The 20,488-nt window shown below is 53.4% G+C and overlaps 1 protein-coding gene across 1 annotated transcript; it reads right to left on the minus strand.

Annotated features, from left to right (window-relative positions):
• Positions 1 to 375: 375 nt before the first annotated feature.
• On the minus strand, positions 376 to 7,928 carry IRF1 (interferon regulatory factor 1). Its single transcript, XM_063087245.1, has 10 exons — positions 7,750 to 7,928; positions 6,605 to 6,696; positions 5,002 to 5,101; positions 3,847 to 4,023; positions 3,688 to 3,737; positions 3,448 to 3,580; positions 3,140 to 3,262; positions 2,562 to 2,611; positions 1,582 to 1,717; positions 376 to 1,261 (listed from the first exon to the last, which is right to left on the minus strand). Exons 2-10 carry the CDS (start codon positions 6,689 to 6,691, stop codon positions 1,146 to 1,148), a joined length of 972 nt encoding a protein of 323 aa, XP_062943315.1. The 5' UTR covers positions 6,692 to 6,696; positions 7,750 to 7,928; the 3' UTR covers positions 376 to 1,145.
• Between the last annotated feature and the right edge of the window lie 12,560 nt (positions 7,929 to 20,488).

A 20,488-nucleotide genomic window follows, 5' to 3' on the forward strand; every position in this document is an offset into this window, starting at 1 on the left:
AACACTACCCAGGCCTCAGGAGTCCAGAATCAACTCATAGCTATGGCTATAAAGTCAAAGGCAAGTGAGACTATGTTTACATGAGCATGTCCCTGTGATATGACTGTCCTCTCCTCCTGCCATCTTCTCCGTGAATATAATTCAAAGCATTTTACAGTAGCTGCATGTCACTGTTCACCTCAGTAAAGCTCAGGTAGAATGCCAATAATGAGGCCATCAGAATGTTTCCATAAAAAGTAATACCAAGTACAATTTTTCTCTAAATAAAAGACCACAACCCCTTATAAACAATTAACTTTTTATAAAAAGACAAATGTACATATTTACACATATGTCCATATGTAGTCACACATGACTTAGTAGTTACATGGCATTTCCAATCTTCAAAGTCACACCAAGGCACTCACACTTCCCTCCATGGGCCTGCTGAGGGCTACTGGAGCCTGAGGGGGTCATGAGTGCTGGGCAAGGCACTGTATAAATAAATCAAAGGCCAAGAGCTTGGGGGAAAAGTTAGTGTACACCTCTGATTAGAAATGTAGCAAGGTCCACAAGAAAAAGTGCCATGTTTTTTCCCAAGCCCCTCAGTCAGAGCAGGGAGCAGGGCAGAGCTGAGGCGGAGGAAAGACCACTCCGCAGGAACCCATTTTCCCTTCACATTTCACTGGCTTTGGAACAGTCCCGAGGGCTCAGCTGGGAATGGAAGGAGTTCTTTGGGAACAGGATTCACTTAGTGCAATTGTCTGTTAGTGCAGAATCAGCCCTGGGATTGGTCCTATGATTTTCTGAGGTCACTGGTCTGTTCCCCTTGGGGCCAGTGCAACGACAGTGAGACCCTCTCCGGGTAGCTGGACTCAGAGAGAAAAGCTAGAGGCTGACTCTTACCCAAGTCCTCCACCTGACACACCAATCTCAGAACCCCATCTTGCCAGGAGGTAGGCCAGCTTTACCCCCCAAGATGAGCCCAGACCCTGCCAGGCCCTGAGAGGCTGCTGACCCAAGGAGGGAGGCCCCATCCCTGCTTGGCAGTGGGGATCACACTTTGTTATGTCGAAGGGCTCATAGGAGTCCAGCTTCTCTGCACCACAGCCACCATGATGCCAGGTTCTGCTTGCCTGGAGCAGTAAGAGGGGCCAGGGACCTAGCTATGGCACACACGGAATGGCCTGGATGGAGGTCAGCCTGACAGGGGACAGCAGGTTGTCCAGCCAGCTGGTATCTGTGGTCTTCAGATCTGTGAAGACACGGTTTAGGCTCAGCCCTAGAAGATGTAAAGAAGGTTGTATTAGGACGGAGAATGCGGGATGGGGACATAAGGTATGTTCACCCCGTCCCCACAGCCCTGTTCCTGACCCAGACCCAGCCTCTGCTCTCTACACCACAGGAGCAAGCATCCACTCATTTCTAGGCAAATCTTAGGGCATTAGAGCAGCAGGTAATTCGCCAGCTGTCTGTACTCCAGATGAGTTTAAGAAAGATGCTTTACCTTGCTGCCCACAGGCCATGCCCCAAGCCTTCCCCACCCCCTAACCCTCCACGGTTCCTTCTCTAAGGAGCCATAAGGATCCAGCAGCTTCTTACCCCCAGGGCTGTCAACTTCTGACTCTTCCTTGCAGCTGAACTCCCCATAGATGGAGGTGGGCTGGACCCCAGGTTCATTGAGCAGGTACCCCTTCCCATCCACGTTTGTTGGCTGCCATTCCGACTGCTCCAAGAGCTGAGGACAGAGGAGCAGGAAGCTGTCAGCTCCCTTACAGTGCAAACTCACCCTGCGGCCTAGGCTTCAGTGACCCAGTTCTTCCCAGCCGAGATCAGACCCTTGGCCATTTTCACATTCTCAGACGGATGCAGATGTGCATTCAGGACAAGGGCCCAAGAGATGGGAGGCAGAAATGCACGCTGGCACTGGTCCTCAATTCATTTTCCCCACTTCTCCCACACCCACCCTCTGGCACGGTATCTCCAAGACTTCCCTCTCAACTGTTTGAGGACATATCAACTGGGAGTGAGGCTAAAGCAAAGGTTAGCACAACAAATCACAAGATGACTAGAAGAGCCAGAGCTAAGGAACTATGCCCATGCCTCGATTTTCCATGCTGGTGGAGCAGAGCCAAGGACAACTACTGCAAACACTTTTTTATATTCCACTTAAAAAAAATTTTTTTTAAAGCCATCATATTACAGATCCCAAAGGCTGATTATTGAAACCTGATGTGCACTTCCTGAACTAGCAGGGCTGGGGCATGTTGGGGCAGAGGACACAAGCCAGGGACCCGGTGCTAATGGTGGCTGATTCATAGAGATGTCTGAGGCTCCAAGGCTTGCTTTAGGACAGTCTGTCGGAGACCAGGCTTCCCACTTGCCCTCACTATCCATGATGTCTTTCCCACCAGCCAAGGAGGGCAGTGGTCCCCAGCCACATGAATGTGGCACTTAGGGCACTGTGCAGCCAGGTGACAACAGCACCTGCCCACCCTAATCTAGAAGCTCTCATGGGTTCTTGCTCTCCTCACTGAGAAATGGCCACTTCAAAAGAGTGCCAAAGTAGGAAGGGGCTTTACCTTCATGATGTCCTCAGGTAATTTCCCTTCCTCATCCTCATCTGTCGCGGCTGTGGATGGAAAAGAGCAGAGGGGTTGGCTGGCAGTCAGCCACACTTGCCCTGCAGTTCCAGCCCCACCAGCTCCCCCTGCCCCTTCACACGCACACATACATGCATATGCACACATGCCTCCCAGCAGATGGCTGCCTGCCCTGGAGATTCCAGAACAGGACGCTGGCCTGGTGACTCAGCCTCCCAAACTCTGAAGCCACGCCTCTTCCCACCCTCTCACTTCCTTCCTCACCCTCAGACATCAGGCTGCAGAGGAGCCAGGAGGACCAGCAACCGCAGACCAAATGTAGCCCCTGGTCCTCTCCCCTCTTCTCACCAGCACACCACAGCCCTGCAGCCCACTCTGAACTGCCCTTCTAGTGTCCCAGCACCTTGCCTCATACCCATGGGGGCTGGGGTGTGCAATGCCCAGCTCAGTCAGCTTAGTGCCAGGTGGAGTTCTGAGCATCTTTTCTCTCTCCCTTGGGAAGCCCTTCCCAGGACCCAGACAGTCAAGCAGGCAGGCCAGGCCCGAGGGGTACAAACCTTCAGAAGTGGAAGGCATGGGTGACACCTGGAAGTTGTACAGGTCACTTGTGCTGTCTGGCACAATTTCCACTGGGATGTGCCAGTCAGGGAGAGTGCTACTGACGACACACGGTGACAGTGCTGGAGGACAACAGAAACTACAGGTCAAGGCTGTGTGCTTTCTTAGTTTGCAAGACACCCAGCATCCCCCACCATGCAGCCTGCTCTAACAGGCCACCGTCCACCAGTAAGATGTCTCCTGGACCCAAGAGAAAGAGCCATCCCACTGACCTGTGGGGTCCCCTGCCAGACCTGGCCCATCTCACCTGGAGTGAGGGCCTGGTCCACCTCCAAGTCCTGCCCCACATAGCCCTGAGCAGTGTAGCTGCTATGGTCATCAGGCAGGGTGGAGCTGCTGAGTCCATCAGAGAAAGTGTCAGGGCTGGAATCCCCACATGACTGCAGAGGAAGAAAGCAGCTTAGGCCCAGGCCCGTTGGAGCACTTCTTTCACTGCTCACCCTGACCCACAGATGACCATAAGCCCGGCTGCTTAGACCACACTCACCTTCCTCTTGGCCTTGCTCTTGGTATCTCGACTGGACTTGGACTTTCTCTCTGTGGGACAGACAGACTGTCAGCCTTGGTACAGGCATGCCAGCCCCCAGCTGACCTTCTTCCGCCCTCCCTGCCCGAGGCCTCCTGAGGTCCCAGAGCCCTTCGATACCTTTTCTCTGGTTCTTGGTGAGAGGTGGGAGCATTCGGTAAACACGCACAGCTGAGCTGCCCTTGTTCCTGCTCTGGTCCTTCACCTCCTCAATATCTGGCAGGGAGTTCATGGCACAGCGAAAGTTGGCTTTCCATGTCTTAGGATCCGGCTCCTTTTCCCCTGCTTTGTATCGGCCTAGAGGGCAGGAGAGTGAAGAGGATCATCAGGGCCATGAGTAGGGATCCTCAGCTGCTGCTCCCTGGACTGGGAGGAGGAAGGCAAGAGTACCCCTGAGCTCTCATGCTGCCAGAGACCCACCCAGGTCTAACCAGCAGGTATTTCTTGGTGACACTCTGCAGGCCTTAGTCCCTTCAGCTTCTCAAATGCCCAGGCTTGGCTTAAACACATCCAGCAGACCTCAGTGAAAGGCCCAGAAAGAAGCACTAGAGGGCTGTTATCCCCAAAAGTGTGTTATCCATGTCCTGGACCATGCCCAGTCTCTCTGCTAAGGCCAGAGGGTAGGGAATGGGCCTTATCTGATATTTCCAAACATGGGAGTGGGCACAGAGTGGGCAGCAAAGAACAGTTACTAATAGGTGGGCTGACTCTTCTGAGATGAGCCAAGAGCCCCATCCCTCAAGGATAAAGGGAGGCCACCAACCAGATGGGCCTCAGGCCAATGACCTTGGTCAACACCAAGTAAAAGGAAGGCTTGGATATCTTTTTTTTTTTTTTTTCGTGACGGGCACTCAGCCAGTGAGTGCACCGGTCATTCCTATATAGGATCTGAACCCGTGGTGGGAGCGTTGCCGCGCTCCCAGCGCAGCACTCTACCGAGTGCGCCACGGGCTCGGCCCAAGGCTTGGATATCTTTCAGGGCCCTGGCTCATGGCTGCTTTTCACAGCTGCTTTTGCCAGGGAGAACTTTAATCTAGCCATAAGCTCCCTGAAACCACACTTTCTAAGATTTTTGGCTTCACAAATCTCTGAGAATTTGCCGAAATGATAAACCCTCTCCTCCAGAAACACAGGTCTTCTCTGTTTCCCCTCTCCAATCATTCTGCACACTGTCTTAGGGAGCTCAGGGACCCCAATGAAGAGCCTCTGTGTTAACATCAGTGCCTCCCCTTTTCTGTTCCCCAGCCCTCCTGGGCCAGGGTCCAGGGCACACACCTGTGTGAATGGCCCAGCTCCGGAACAGACAGGCGTCCTTGTTGATGTCCCAGCCATGCTTGGCGGCGTGCTTCCATGGGATCTGGAAGATCATCTCCTCCTGAACAACACACACACACAAGGCTGTGTCAGCTCAGAGACCACAGGTTTTGGGGCTGAGTCTGTACAGTCTCCCAGGTCTGGGAAAAGCCTAACTTCCCCCTTTTCATCCTAACATCTGGCTTGGGTTGACCCATCCAGAGACTGGCTTAAACACACCACTCTGGATTTCTCAAGAGGGGCTCCAGGTTCTGATGAGCTGTGGCTCCCTCAGCTCAGCAAAGACCTCCCTCTGCCAGTTACAGATGTGCTGGGACCCACAAAGAGCACCCTCCTTGCAGCCCTGGTTTTGAAGCTCTGGGGTGCTTCTCTCTGGCTTCTCAGTGCCAACATGGAAGTAAGAACTTCTTCCATTAGAAGGGACTGCTCAGGACACGTGGGACCACTGACTCCTTCATGGGGTCCTGGTCACACCTCTGAGGGAACCCTGGGCCAGACTGGGATGCTGACTACCTGTGTGAACTGGCACGGGCACTGTACCTCTTTGCCTCTCACAGTTTTCTCTTCTCTGCAATGAGAAAACATACCCCTCAAAAATTCTTTTTGAAGATAAAAATCAGAATACATGTGGGGACACAGTGACAAATATAATGACTAAGGTCTTATTGTTATTATTACTGGTGGTTAACAGTATGGATTTCTGAGTCAGACTGTTCAGTTCAAATCTTGGCTTTATCACTTTTTATGTGATCTTGTCTACCTTTCAGTGCCTGTTTCCTTATCTGAAAATGATATTAATAGGAACCACCTCACATGACCATTGTGAGGATTAAAAGACACGATGTAAGGGCCGGCCCGTGGCTCACTCGGGAGAGTGCGGTGCTGATAACGCCAAGGCCACGGGTTTGGATCCCATATAGGGATGTCCAGTTAGCTCACTGGGTGAGCGTGGTGCTAACAACACCAAGTCAAGGGTTAAGATCCCCTTACCGGTCATCTTTTGGGGGGAAAAAAAAAAAAAAGACACGATGTAAGTAACATACTTAGCATGATGCCAGGCACATAGTGAGTGTTCAGTAAGCATTAGCTATTATTATGAATACTATTATTGCTACTAAGTCTACAAGGTCTGTGTTGCCCCAAATGCACCAGCTTCTTGGGCCAGAGCAACTGGTGCAACATTCATTCTTGGGTCCTCTGCTGAGGCAGCCATCTTCCTGCCCAGCAGTACCCACTTCTCTATCTCTTATCTGTCCCACTGGAGCCCTGTAGGATGCTATGTATATTTGTAGATGTATCTGCTGTGAGTTCTGCAGATGTGGGGAGAGTCCTGCTGCTGGAAATTCTCAGTGCCTTCCACTGGAACTCGAGAAGGAGTGCAGGCAAGGGTCAGGCAAGTGGGGCCCAGGGCTGGGCCTTGCACACTCCCTGCATGCAGGACCCACTGGAAAACACATCTACCTGCCCCCTTATCACTTCCCTTTTTGGGCTGCATCTGAAGTTTTGGTCCCCCAATGCACATGGGTTAAAACAGTGGTGGAAAAACCCAAAGAGTTACACTCACTTTATTAATCCAGATCAGCCCCGGGATTTGGTTGGAATTAATCTGCATCTCTAGCCAGGGTCTCATGCGCATCCGAGTGATGGGCATGTTGGCTGTAAAGAGAAGACAGAAGGCTCCTGTTTGGAGTCTGATGAACAGTCCCTAGGCACTACCTTGGCCCACCCAAGATTACTCAATTACCCTCCCCTGCCCCAGCCAGGTACCAGGTACTACAACCATGAGAGGGGACCTATGTTGAAACAAAACTGCTGTCCAAACCTTTTAAGCATCTTGTGCAAAAACACTTCTGCCCCTCCCCTCACCTCCTCCCAGCCAGTCTCAGGAAAAGACAGGCGTTAAAGTGAAGGCCTCAGGATTTATGTGCAGGAAAAGAGACAAAATACACAGATAACTTAATACCAGAAATTTTTTCTCAAAATTCAAATCCTTGAGAAGGGAGGGGGGCTTCTTTCTCTTGATGTCTAGAAAATATTTCCCTGACTTGAGTGTCACTACTAGCTGTGCACCTTTCTTAATTTTAAACAAGCAGTCACCAGTGTCCTGGACACCTCCCTCTTGCACCCCAGAATCCATTCTATGCCTCCCTGACAGCCACAGTGCCCACAGTGCCAAGGCTGGGACGCTAGTCCTCTGGCCTGATTTCCCCTCCTCAGAAGTTGCCCAAAGAATACCTTGGCAGTCTCCGTAGGTCACGACCCCCCTCCAACCACCAGGGACAGCAAGACAGCCGCTGCCACTAGCACACGGAGCCCAAACCCTGAGGTCTGGGTGCTGGGACCGCCGAAAGCCAGCACTGGGACCACTGGGCGCCCAAGCGCGAATAGACACTCGAGTCCCCGGCACGGCGTGTGGTTGCGCGCGACGAATGTACGGGGCCACCTAGAGGCCCGCGGCGGCTTCGCGCACACAGATCTGCGAAAGCCGCCGAGCGCCTGCAAACTCGGCCGGGTGGGCGGTCCACGCCGCGGCCCGCCCTCCCCGCGCCGCCGCTCGCAGCTCCTCCGGCGCCCTCCCGAGCCCGCGCGGGTCCGGCAACGCCGCGCGCCCACGACTCTGCGGGCTGAGGATTGGGACCCCACTTCCCGGTGCCCCGCGAGCCTTTTTTCGACGCCGCCGGTCCCCACCCGCCGCGAAGGCGGGCTCACCTCTGCAGCAGGAGCGATCCGGCGGAGGCGCCCTAGGGTTCCGGCGAGGCGCGGGCTGCTGTGCGAGCGCGCGAAGCGCGATCCGGGTGAAAGCGGAGAAGGCAGAGGATGCCCGGGTCTCAGGGCCGCTGGGCACGGCTGGCGTTGGCTTGGCACCACTCTGACTGCCCTCGGCTGGGCCCGGCTCGGGCGCACGTCCTGCCTCGACGAAGCAGTGCCGCGCTCTGCCGAGGAAGCGGCGCCGCCGAGAAATCTAAACACTTAGCGGGATTCCCCCAACCCAGGTCCCGCCCCGCCTCCCAAGAGCCGCGCGGGCGCCCATTGGCCCGCGCCGCCTCATCATTTCGGGGAAATCAGGCTGTTGTAAAGCTAGCGGCGAAGGGGAAGTACAGGGCGGCTGCTCCTCCCCACCCCCTCCGGCCCGGCGCCACCGCCCCGGGGCGGCTGCGGGCCCGCCCCGCGCACCCACTCCACCCCCATTCCAGCTCGCCCCGGAGAAGGGCTGCCCGGGAAAGCCAAACGCCCCCAGCCCGCAGTCACTCACCTCATTCTGCATTCTCCCAGATTGCTAGCTCCTGGGGCCATTTCCTCACCCTCCTCTCGGGGTTGGGGGCTGGGGAGGGACGGGGAGACTTCCGCCTCCCGAGAGCAGGTGTAAGGATCACCCGGGCACCTGCCGCCCTCTTCAGAGGGGACACCGGGACTGAACCCACGAAAACCAGCCTGGTTCCTCAAGCCCGCTAATGGAGTGTCAAGAAGGGAGGGTTTCGGCTGTCACACTGCCCCTGTCTTAAGGGGTGACACCCCGCCCCAACTCACCTGCTCTGGGGCTGTTAAGGAGGCAGAAAGCCTACCTTGTCTGGGGTGCTGCCTGGGGCTGCTAGAAGAGAGGAAATCTCTCTTGCACAGCCAGCAAGAAACTTACGACCTCACTTTCCTCAACTACAAAATAATAGCCCTACCTTGCTGGTTTGCAGTGATGGGAGAGAGAATGTTTGTAAAGCACCATGACCCACGGGTAGCAGATGCTGCGTAGTTTTCAAGTTCCCTGCCCCAGGGTCTAATAGTGACCAGGGTGACACTCCTTCCATTTTTTGGTCAGCATCCCTGGTATTGCCCCTGGCTGGCCTTAGGGAAAGGGAGGAGGAGAAGGGATTCAGAGAAGAGAGGACTCTTGAGTCGGGGTGAGGATGGGGTAGCTTTGGTCCCTTCTAGCACTCCTGCCTCAGGCCACCTTCATAGCCTCACTGTGGCGCTTGCATGGGAGTTCCTCGATGACAGCATTGGTGTCAGCTCTGGGTCCCCAGGGCTTTGCCCAGAGAGGTTCTGGGCAGCATGGAGGAATTGCTCAGGGCTAACCAAGGCCATGACTCTAACCAAAGGGTTGGGAAGCCCAGGTCCCAGGCCCCTTGGCAGCAACTTAACTCTGGTGCTCACAACTTTTAGTCCTAGAGGCTGGGCTGGGTGTTCCTTTTCCATCAGAACTCTGGCCCAGAGGGCTCCTTTCATCATGTCCCCAAAGCTGCTGACTCAGAAATAAATCGCTCTTCCCGACGTGTCACTCCCCTTGCCTCAGCTCTCCCTCCAGGGCAGCACCCAGCTACAATTACGCAGGTTATGAATAGACTCGTTGATGCAGCATTCCACCTGTCAGTCTGTCACTCTTACTGCCTCCCTCCTACAGAGGAAACAGATGGGTTAATGGGTTTTAATCCAATTCTGGTGTACAAGAACCTGAGTGCTGTGGCTAATGAGAAGCTTGGTTCCCAGGAAACCACAGGCATGGGTCAGAACCACGTCCCACATAGTGGTGCTCAGGAGGTGAGAGAGGCAAGGAGGCAGGAGGAACTTTGAGGAAGGAGCCTAGCTGGGTGTTAAGCAAAATGGAAGACACGGAGGCCATGGAATGGGGAGATGGAGGTTGAGGTGCTGTAAGTGACGAATGTGAGTGAGAAACTGCTACAGGGACCAGGACCTTCTTTCTGAGCAATAAGGGCAGAAGACAAGTGACTCCTGAGTCCTGAGATCCGTTCTCTGAGCAACAAATAGATGCTTGCCCTGTTCCTAAGAACCTGACGCAGCCACTGGAAAATTCAGAATGAGATTAGGGAGAGGAAGTTTGCATCTCTTGTGGCCTGAGAAATTGACCACAGTGACCTGTGAAGGCAACAAGAGACTGTAAAAAATGCTTTAAAACCAAAACTTTATTCTAATTCACAGATAATCACCTATATGTGTATATGTGTACATAATGAACATCTTTCCGTGTCATGAAATGTACTTCTGCAATGCCATTTGTAATGGGTACATATTATTCCAGCATAAGGATAAATAAAAATCTACCCAATTAATCCCCTATCGTAGGACATTTAGGTTATTTCCATTTTTCATAATACAAATAACACTATTAGCTAAATCTTTGCACACATCAATAATTTTCTGCTTAGGAGAAATTCCCCGGTGTTAGGATTTACCAAAGAAACTGTCATTTACATCTTTGAAGTGTTCTTTGACTTTTTTTTCTTAACTTTAGGGATTATTTCTTTTTAATTTATTTTTTTTTTCATTGTACATGTTTATGGGGTACAGTTTGTTGTTTCAATACATGCATTTATTATAAAACAATCTTATTAGAATAGTTAGTATATCCATCATCTAAACATTTATCATTTCTTAGTGGTTATAACATTTAAGATCCTCTTTTCTGACTATCTTGAAAAATGCAATAAAATATTATCAGCTATTGTAACTCTAGAGCACCAGAACTTATTCTTCCTATCTGTGATTTTGTTAATTTTAGGGATTATTTTATTTTGAAGCCTGTAAAACTCTGCTTATCACGATGGGGGGGGGGGGTGCTATCCTCCAAATCAGTTAAATAAAGCCAAACCCTGTTTAAGTACCCTAAGTTTTCATTTTAACTGATAAATCCCATTCTCTATGATGCTAAACAAAACACATGGTCTCCCCTAGGCTCTTTTTAGTAATTCAGGGCTGGCCCTCTTCACTCTCTGACTCAAAGTACTAATTATCTCTAATTCCAGCCATCTTCCTCTAGGCAGGTGTCCTCCACACCCAAGCTCTGGCTGTCCGCTAGATGCTCCCCTACAACCCCATCCACATATACACAAGTGCATGTGGCACGTGCACGAACACACTCACACACACTCACAAACTCTCCACCTCCCCTTTCCACACTGTCCCCTACCCCCAAGGCAATTTCCCTTCTTCCTAATTCCGGCTCCCTCCCTGGTGAAGTCTTTTCCCATCCTCCTTCCCCTTTTTGCCTCGCCTGGTCCTCTGGGTCTTCCTTTCCTACATCACGTCCTAATTTCACGTTCTAGGACCAGGCTGTTGTTGCTGCAGCCTCCCCTAGGGACCTTCTCTTCCTATCAGGCCTGACCGGGAAAACAGTGCCTCTGCACTGGAATGATCTCCCTAACTTTGGTGATCTCCCTAACACTTGGGTCCACCCAGGAGCCTTCTGAGCTCCCCCACATTCCTCAGCTCCACAGTCAAATCCCTGCTCAATATGGCCCTGGGGTCCCATTCCAACCTCTCTCCCACAGATCTTGGCAGTGTCTCCCCTATCCTTGGCAGTTGCTAGAGGGGGATGGAAGGGGAACACAGGATTTGAGTCTGAAAGCATGGGTTCTTGTGCTTTTGCCACCTACTGTAATCTTAGGCAATTTACTGCCCCTCTCTGGGCCTCAGTTTTCTCTTCCGTAAAATGGAGATAATCTCCACCTATCTCTCCTAATTGTTGTGAAGATGAATTAGATAGACCATAAAAATCCTTTCCAAACTGTAAAACGTTAGTCAAATGAAATGTATTAACAGGAATGCATGAACCTTTCACTGCATTTTCACTCTCTGAATACACTTTGTGTTTTTCCCCTCGTGCCTTTGCTCCTTCTGTTTGCTCCTCATCCACGTCTTCCAGGATATTTAGCAACACTCCAACCTCTCAATCTCCCCCTTCCTCTCCCTCCCCCCGCCCTTTCAATTTCTGTCTCCTTTTTAACAGAACAAATGCCTGGTCTTTGTGAAGTGTCCCCAAAGCAGCCAAACATTAGTCTTTTTCCATCTTGGAACCCCTTGGCTCTTAACTTTAATGTGTTGTCGAACAGGTTCCTCTTACCCTGCAGCTGGAGTTAGCTGGGGGTTAGCTGAGGGTGATCACCCACCCTGCTCTAGGGCAAGGTCTCACTCATGGGATGCCTCACATCCATACCCTCAGTGAGGTGAATTTATTGAGCAGCTTCTCTGTGTTAGGTCCCAGGGTTTTCTGGTGCTGACTGGCTGTCAGGGCCTCCTTTGAGATGACTTCTGCAATGAAGATCCTGGGCCAAGATCATCACACACGCACATTGTGGGAGCTTCTCCAATGATGGACCAAATCCAGTCTCCAGCCCCCTCCCTCAGTCTCTCAGAACACGCTGTTCACCCCCTCCATGGGCTCCAGTTAGTCCCGAAGCCCAGGAGCCTGGCTCCCTACCGTGTCACCATGCACACTCATGCGCACACACATGTGCAGACCATGCTAAAGTGATGCGGCAGTCCTTGCACTCCCCAGCAGAGTGCTTGGCACATGGTAGGTACTCAGTAAAACTCAGTAAATTGATTTGTTGACCTCCTCCCCCTCAAGAGTTTGATGTTCCTTCTTTCTCAGATTATTAATTCTTTCAGATACAGACATTTCTTGGTAACCTGAAGTCAAATGGGAAATGTTCTCAGAAATCAGTTTGGGAGAGATGGGGTGCAGGGCCCAGCGAGGCTTGAGGTAGGGTTTTGATCGGGAGGCCCACCACCTGTGGGGGCCTACTACCCTTAGAGGGGGCCACAGTCTCCAAAGCAGACAAACCCCCAGCATGCCTTCCAACCTTCTAGGTCCGGAGGTAGGACTCTCTGAGATGCTCAAAGCCCCTCCTAACCATTATCTCTCTATTTTCACAGCAAAACTGCGAGATAGGCAGTCCGAAATTGTGAAGTACAGAACTCAAGTCAGGCATAAAATCATCCAAAAGCTTTAAGATAGAATCCAGGAGTCATAACTACAAGAAGCCTAGTTGGAGAGAAAGTCTTTTAATTCATTCAGCAAATACGAATCGCACTCCTGCTCTGGGTCAACTCCAGGTTTGGCCCTGGGGATACACCGGGCACGAGACCAGCTCCTCCCTTCTCAAAGCTTTGGCAAAAAATGCTGTATGACACAGCAGAATAAACGTTGCACTGTTATTAAAAAAAAAAAAAAAAAATGCGGAGTAGGAGGCTGCAGCCGGCCGGGAAAGCACCAGGGGGTCCTGCGATGTACTGGTGGGCAGAGGAATTGCTCCAGCGCTCGGGACTGTTCCGGAACCCCCGCAGAGGGGGGGCGGGGTGACAGTGTGGGCTGCCGCGGATGCCCTGCGCAGTTTCATTTCTTATAAACACTGCGTTGGGAGGAAAGAGGCCTCAGCTCCCGCTCCGCCCCTTAGGGCCCTAAGGCCCGGGGAGGCTCCCGGCCCAGCGGCTGCGACCAGGACCGGGGCTGGATGGGTCCTGCAGAACGGCCTACGCCAGTGTCCTTCACCCCGAGCGCCCCTGGCAGGCTTGTTGGGCCTTATGAAAGCTCCACTTTGCCCTGGGGAACCCGAACCCTGGTGTGGAGCCCCTCGCCCCCAGGTGCCCCAGGCTCGCGCTGCCCCGTCCTGGCTGGGGTTGTGTGTGTGTTTGAAGGAGAGGGGGCACAGGCCCTTTGGGCCAACTTCCACATTCCTGCTCTGCCCGGGCTGGGCAGAGTCGGGGTGAGCGGCCGGCTCCGGGCTGGCCGGCTTCCTGGAAAGGGCGGGCGGGAGAACCGCAAAGCCCCAGAGCCGTGCCGCCCGGGTGGCTGCCTGGGCCTGCTCGCCCGCCGCCCCGCCAGCTGGCCGCCCTGCCCGCGCCAGGCGGCTCACCTGCCCCCCCCCCCCCCCCCCCCCCCCCCCGGCCAGCCCCCCGCTGTGGGTCTGGGGATTGCAGCTAGTTCCGTAGCTGCGGGCTGTATGACCTCGGGCAAGTTACTAAACTTCCTGTGTCCATTATCTCCCCTCGCGAGATGGAGCTAGCAACACTTCGGGTGCGGAGCTCTTTGAAAGCGCCCCCGCCCTTCCCTCTTCTCCTCCCTGCTGCTCCACTGCCCCCGCCTCCCGGGCTTGGCAGGCGCACAGTAGGCGCACAGAAATGGCGCCACCTCTACGGTGCTGCAGGGGAAGGCCGCGTTGCGTCCGTCCGCTGGGGCTCTCAGCCATCCTCTGCAGCCTGGCTTCGGTTAGACTCGCAGCTTTCCCGTGGGAGGCGTGGGCTGTGCAGAGCCGCTGGGCGGACGGCGTCGGCGCGGAGTCGAGCCGAGCCCCGGGACCTGGAACGCAAGCACTCAGATCGCTCCCCGCATTCCGGCCTCGGCCCTGCAGCTGCGGGGGCGGGGGGGCCAGGTTGGGGACGAGTTGGGTCAGGCCACCCAGTTCCGATCGGTCCCCTCGCCCAGGCTCCAGCCCCCGCGCCGCGTTCCGCGGGGCCGCGCCGGAGGGGCGGGGCCTGGGTTTCGGTTTCTTGCAAACCCGCCCGCAAGAGGGAAATCGAGGAGTTTCCGGGAACCGCGCCGGGAGCACTGAGGTCTGCGCGGCGGCTGGGAGCTGGGGACCGTCCGGCGTCCAGTGTCACCGGCCAGTGGCCAGCTGGAAGTTCCTGCGGGAGCTGGGGAAAACCGGCCCTGGAAAAGCCCCACCTGAATGCACCTACCCCAGCCCTCTCCCAGATGGTGCTCACACTGAAGGTGGGGGGTGTGGGGGGTGTGAGGGATGGACCTGCAGACAGGGGTGGCCAATTAAGGAATGGGAGTGGGAGATCTACCAGCTGAGGGGTTAGCGGGTGTAGGCACGGGGAAGGAGGGAATTGCGAGCAGGCAGGTGGGGCCTGAGGAATGGAGATGACCCTCTCAAACGGCTGGGGTCCCCAACTGTACCACTCACTGTCACTGACCACATTATTGTCCTCATTTGATAACTTCTTCTCACAGAAATTATCCCCCCTTGTGTACGTTTTTGCTTATTTATTGGAGGATCTCCCTTCTCCCCACCTTCACATGACTTGCAGCCCCTTGAGAGTGTGTTCCTGCCTGTCTAGTTCAGCCTGCTGGGTCCACCTGGTCAAGATCAGGCTAACCACAAGGAGGGGTTTAGCAACTGTTTATTGAATGAGTGAGGGAACGAAGTGAGTTAGAGGCATCTGTTGGGGCCATGTGGCCTTCTGACCTGCTCCCACTGGATCTCTGGGTCCAGCTCCCTGGGGGTGGTTCCCCTGTGGCTGCCTGAAAACTGTCCTCTAGATGGGGCAGCTGGTCAGCAAGCAGACTGTAGTCATCACAGAGGAATGCTGGCCCTGGGGGTCAGCCACTTCCTTTCTTTCCTGGGGCTTGGAACTTGGGCCAGGAATGATTGTGGGTTGGGTCAGGATCTGAGCCTAGAAGTCTGGCAGTTTGGGATTGTGAGGAAGAGTCCAGTATCCTCCCTGACCTCTTCAGCCCAAAGCAGTACCTGGGGTCAAGGGGGGAAGTGTCACTTGCAAGCCCGTGTTTCCTAAATTCTTGCCTTTGAGACCAAAGTCTATGGTAGGGATCCCCTTTCTATGGCTCTGAGACCATGGCTCTTGGAAAGAAATAAATCAGACTAAGTAGAGCTCCTTCAGTCCAGAAGAGCTGGGGGTGGGGCAGGTAGCAGTGGTGGCCATTCTGGAGGCAGCCAGCTAGCCAGTGGAGGGACAGGCAGACAGACCCTCTAGCATCCCTTGTGCAGGCCAGCATTGACTTTCTCCAGCCCAGCCTCAGGATCAGTGTGGCTGGCCTGGGAGAGGGCCAGGGAAACTCCAAATGCTGCAAGAGTGGAGCCTGTGCTGTGAGCTCAGCCCCTGGTGACCCTGGTGACTCAGATTGGGAATCCCAACTCCAGGGGCTCCTCTAGGAATGAGGCTGAGGAAAGAGAGGGGGTGCCCTGGAGGGGCCCAGTGACCATGACAAGTTTAGTGAGACCCCAGACCAAATAGATTGTTGTCCCTTCCTTCTGTGGCTCAGGGCTGGACCCACTGATACTGGTCTGCCCAGTCCAAATAGTATTTTTGAGTTAGGAAGCCTAACCCTGATCCTAGCCCATAAATTTGACCAGGGAGAGGACCTGGTCCTCAGACTGTCTATGTTGGACACATAGACACACCCTTTGAGGTCACATCTCAGAAACAGTAGCTGTAGTTCAAGCTAGAAAAGCCACAAAGACACATTCCTGCAGAGAGACTGGGAGCCCAGAGGAAGGGCCACCCAGATGCACATGTAGGGTCTGTTAACATCAGATGGGTGCTCTCTTCCTGTCCTGGAAGGTAGGTCCACAAAGGGACTCAATTAGATAGGACCTCAGCCAGGTGTGAGAGGTTCTAGTCCTTTCTCAACACGAGTAAGTCTTCAGGGAAGCATCTGTTCATTGATTGATCGACTGGCAGGAGGGGTGAAGGGTCCGCAGAGATCTACAGCCTAGATGGCCTGGGAGGAAGCACGACTGCCCTCCAGCTTGACAGGTGATAAACCACAGTGAATGTGTCACCATGTCATATAGCCACTGAGAAATGCTGTGCTGGGAGTGTTTTAGAGGACTGTGTCCAGAATTGGGGGCAAAATGGACCAGGGTATGCTGAGAGAAGGGGTTCTGAGCCAGGAAGCCTCTGGTGACTGGTTAACCCCAGGAAAAAAGCCATTCTTTCTTCCTTGAGAGCTCTCATGAATACTGGAGAGAGCTTCCCACAGCCTCATGGGCTGGGGCATGAGTGTATTACTTTGATTTTAGTGAAGCAGGTGACTCCAGAAGACTAAAGACATAAGGACATCTGAAGGTCACGGGATGTTGCTCAGCCCTGGCCTGTGCTAGCCCCATGGGGGGCCTTAGAAGTAAGTGCCATGATCCCCACCACTAACCTGCACGTGAGCTCGCCTAGGGCAGAGGATGCTCAGAGCCACCTCCCCAGCACCCACCATGCTTGCAGACAGCAGGCACTTAGTAAGTGTGCTCTGATTGCAGAATGACAGATGTGTATCATACCTGGAGTATGAGGAAAAGGGACAGAGATGGTGGGGGTGTGGGGACAGGAGCAAGTTATCTCAACAATTGTTCACAGATGTCTACTCCGAGGAGGTGACAGTTCAAAGTTTAATAGGCCAAGAACAGGAGAGGGCATTGCAGGATGCAGAACAGCCTAAAGAGAGGTCTGGAGGCTCAGAAGTGCAGGACACATCTTCCTCTTGGTGTGGCCTGGGGTGGCTGCCCCAGGAGCTGAGGCTGGACCAGCCAGTGGGGGCCACACTCTGAAGAACCTGGGTGCTGTACTCAGGAGTCTGGACTTTATCCTGGCAGACAGGAGGTGCTCAGGGAAGGACCAATGGTTCCTCCCCTTCTAGATGCAAGGCCCAGACCAGGGTCTGTCATTGTATGTTGAACTAAATCCTAAGGCAGCCCTCACTAAATTCTGTGAGGGCCAGTGGGGGCCTGACCTATGCTTTAGAAATCTTTGTGTGGCTGCCACAGAGGATGATGCCTGTGGCATGCCAGGTGTAGTGGACTGAATTCTGTCCCCCCCAAACTCACTGAAGCTTCTATAGTGTCCCAGGTTTTATGTATGAGAAACTTGGCCCCCCCTGTGACTGTTCAGAGGGTGGGAAGTACTATTATGGTATTGAAAGGGGGAGCCTTGAAGAGCTGATTAGATTGTAGGACTGTGCAGTAGCAAATGGATTAAAAATGGTGGTCAGAGGTGTGGTTCTGAGGGCTTTAAAAAGAGGGTGAATGAGTTCTCTGCTCTCTCTGCTCCACTATTTTCACTATGTGATACCCTGACATCCCTGTCACCACCACCAAGGCTCTCACCAGATGTGTTCCCTGGACTTTGGACTTCCCAGCCTCAGAAACTGTAAGCAATAAATTTCATTTTGTTATGAATTTCCCAGTTCCAGGTATTTTGTTATAAGCAACAGAAATGGACTAATACACCAGGGAAGGACTGGGGTTAGGCAAACAACCTCCTAGGGCACAACATTTAAGGAGGCACTCGCTCTCAGGGGCCAACTCTGTACTTAAACGACCCTGAAAGTGAGTGTCTCCTTAAAAGGTTTTGCTCCTTGCTTGCCTCACCCTAGTCTGGGAACTTGCTGCACACTGGAGGCAGGGAGGTGGACAGGAGGCAGCTCAAGTGATCCAGGTAGATTAGGACTGTGGCCACAGGGAGTGGAGAGAGGTGGGCCTACTTGAGAGTAGAATCATAGGGCAGGATTTGGGGATGCTCAGGATGTGGGATGGGCTGGAGCAGGACCCTTCCCAGGCCCTTCCTAGGTTCCCCATTCTGGGAGAAGTGTAGGGAGACATTTACCTCCCTCCCCCTACTCTGCTCAGGGGGCATGTATGCCCACAAGTAAAGCCAAGACAAGATCTTGGGCCTTGGCTTCTAACCCAGATTATGTCTGGGGAACCAAGGGCATTGAGCTAAAGAGAATAGGGCAGAAGGTAAAAAGTCACAGCCTGCACCAGGAATGCCCAGGTCACTAGAACCTGAAACAATGGCCCAAGACGGCTCAGCCTTGCCCTTTGGACACTGGGTGTGTGGGCACACAGGCAGGGAAGAGTGGATGAAGGTGACCTCACTGCTGGATGGGGTGTGTCTATCAGTCCTTCTTCCCTCTGCTATCCAGCAAGACCAGAGTCCACCCCCAGGTACACCAATGTTTGCAGGGGATTAGCAGCTTGACTTCCCCAGCCCCAGATCCATGGGAGCTCTGACCCTATGGCAGCAGCACCCTCTGCTGGCTAATATAGAGAACTACCCCCTCTTCCTCTCCTTTTGGAGGAGGGAATATGGGGGTCTAGGGGAGAGAGAAGGGCATAGGGACAATGCTATGGGAAAGGTTGGGGACAGGAATTGAGGATGGACTTTGGCTAAGGCAGATAGGCAGGTGCCACCTAGTAAACAGAGCTCCTGTTTCCTGGTCAGTAGCCTTTGAACAGATGCCAGAGAGGTAGAGACCCGAGCAAAGGCAGAGATGGGGTTTGCTAAGATGACTGCTGAGAGGCCTGCTCTCATGAAAGTCCCTGCCCTCTGCCATGGCATCATGGCCCAGGAAGGCCTGCATCCAGGCTCAGGCACTCCCTCAGATTCCCCCTGAGCAAGCCCCTGGGCCCACAGAGGATTTGGCCTGGGACTAAGGGCCGAGGGCTAGGCCTGTGAGGGGCAGTACCCCAGGCACTCTAAAAAGAGGCATAGTCATCCCCAGAATTCCTGTCCCAACTATTCAAGGCTGGAAATGGAGGTAAGGACACATCCGCAGAGCAGCTGCCTGGCTCTTCATACTCAAACCTGGTTGGACAAACTCCCCTCCTGAGCTCCAGACCAGTGCCTCGGGGCACAAGGACCACCTTGGAGCACTGGATGAGGTGCCCAGTAGACAGAGGAGTGAGAGGACAGGTGCTGCTTTTACCCCTCACCTGTGAGCCAGGAAGTCCATGCAGACTCAGTCACAAGCGGGGCCGAGTCCTGGGTAGCCACTTCCCAGAAAAGTTTCTGCCACAAAACAGAGAGGGTGGCTTTCCCCAGTGAGCCCTGAGGTCTAGAGTCCCCACCTCAGATAAGAAGCCAGTGCTTTGGGAATTTGTTTACATCGTGACTCTTGGTTACAGTGAAGACCGAGGCCTCACCTGGCTCCTGAGAGCACAGGCAAGGGTCTTGATCCCAGGGAAACTTTTCTCCCAGGCTAAGACAGTGTGAGTGGACACTATTCTCTTTAGGACTCAAAGAGGGCCTGACTCAAGAAAGCAGCTCTTTACTAGGCCCTGGGTGTGGGCTTAGCAGGGCATCTTGATTCACCACGGCAACGTAAGCTCCTCAAAGGGACTTCTCAGACCACTCACCTACCAGGCTATCTGGGAGAGATGAGGCCCACAGGAGAGCCCAAGAAGAGAAAAAATTGGTGCTAGGCTGCCAAAACTGCCCACACATGCCAGGTGCCAGGCTCAGCCAGCAGGCCTGGTTCCATGGGAGCAGCGAGCTGTCACCAGGCATGGGAGGGCTAAGCCACCATGCTGAGACTTATGGGACGAGAAAATCAACTTGAAGATACCATGAAGTACAGGAGCAGTGTCAACAGCAATCGAGGTCAAAAGGGTCCAGTTTCCTTTGACAAGCAGGCCTTGGGAGGGCCTTTGGGCTGTACTGTACTGATGCCTGGTGTATATTCTGTGTGGGCTTGACAGCCCAGCAGCCACGGGAATCCTGACTCTCCCTTGGGTGGCAGCCCACCCCATGACAAGGGATGTGGCAATTCTGTCACAAAGCTCCCAGGATATTTCTGAAGGAACTGGTCTTCTCCTTTAGTCTTCTTTGCAAATTTTCTCTTCTTTTCATTTGTGTCTTTCTTTTCTCTCTTCTAGCCCAGGAATGCTTACTCACCACTGGTGCATGGGAATGGATTACTTGACAAATTCAGACAGCAAAATTTACTCTGTGCTCAGGTGCCAGGCATAGAAGTAGATGCTGTGTGCACAGACATCAATAAGAATTTATTGAGCCTCTATTATGTGCCAGACATGGCTCTAGATGCTAGAGTTGTAGAAATGAGTAAACAAAGTTCCTATTCTCATGAAGCTCATATTCTAGTGAAGGCAGGCAATAAAGACATAAACAAGGGAAGTGTCACGTA

The sequence above is a fragment of the Cynocephalus volans genome, chromosome 2, assembly GCF_027409185.1.
Source record: "Cynocephalus volans isolate mCynVol1 chromosome 2, mCynVol1.pri, whole genome shotgun sequence".
Classification (NCBI taxonomy): Eukaryota; Metazoa; Chordata; class Mammalia; order Dermoptera; family Cynocephalidae; genus Cynocephalus; species Cynocephalus volans.

Excerpts from the sequence above, each read along its gene's own strand:
- IRF1 (XM_063087245.1), bottom strand. The coding sequence starts at position 6,691 with ATGCCCATCACTCGGATGCGCATGAGACCCTGGCTAGAGATGCAGATT. Across the intron at positions 3,738-3,846 it reads CACCAAGAACCAGAGAAAAG|AGAGAAAGTCCAAGTCCAGT; the intron begins GTATCGAAGGGC and ends TCTGTCCCACAG. Across the intron at positions 3,581-3,687 it reads AGAGCAAGGCCAAGAGGAAG|TCATGTGGGGATTCCAGCCC; the intron begins GTGAGTGTGGTC and ends CTTCCTCTGCAG.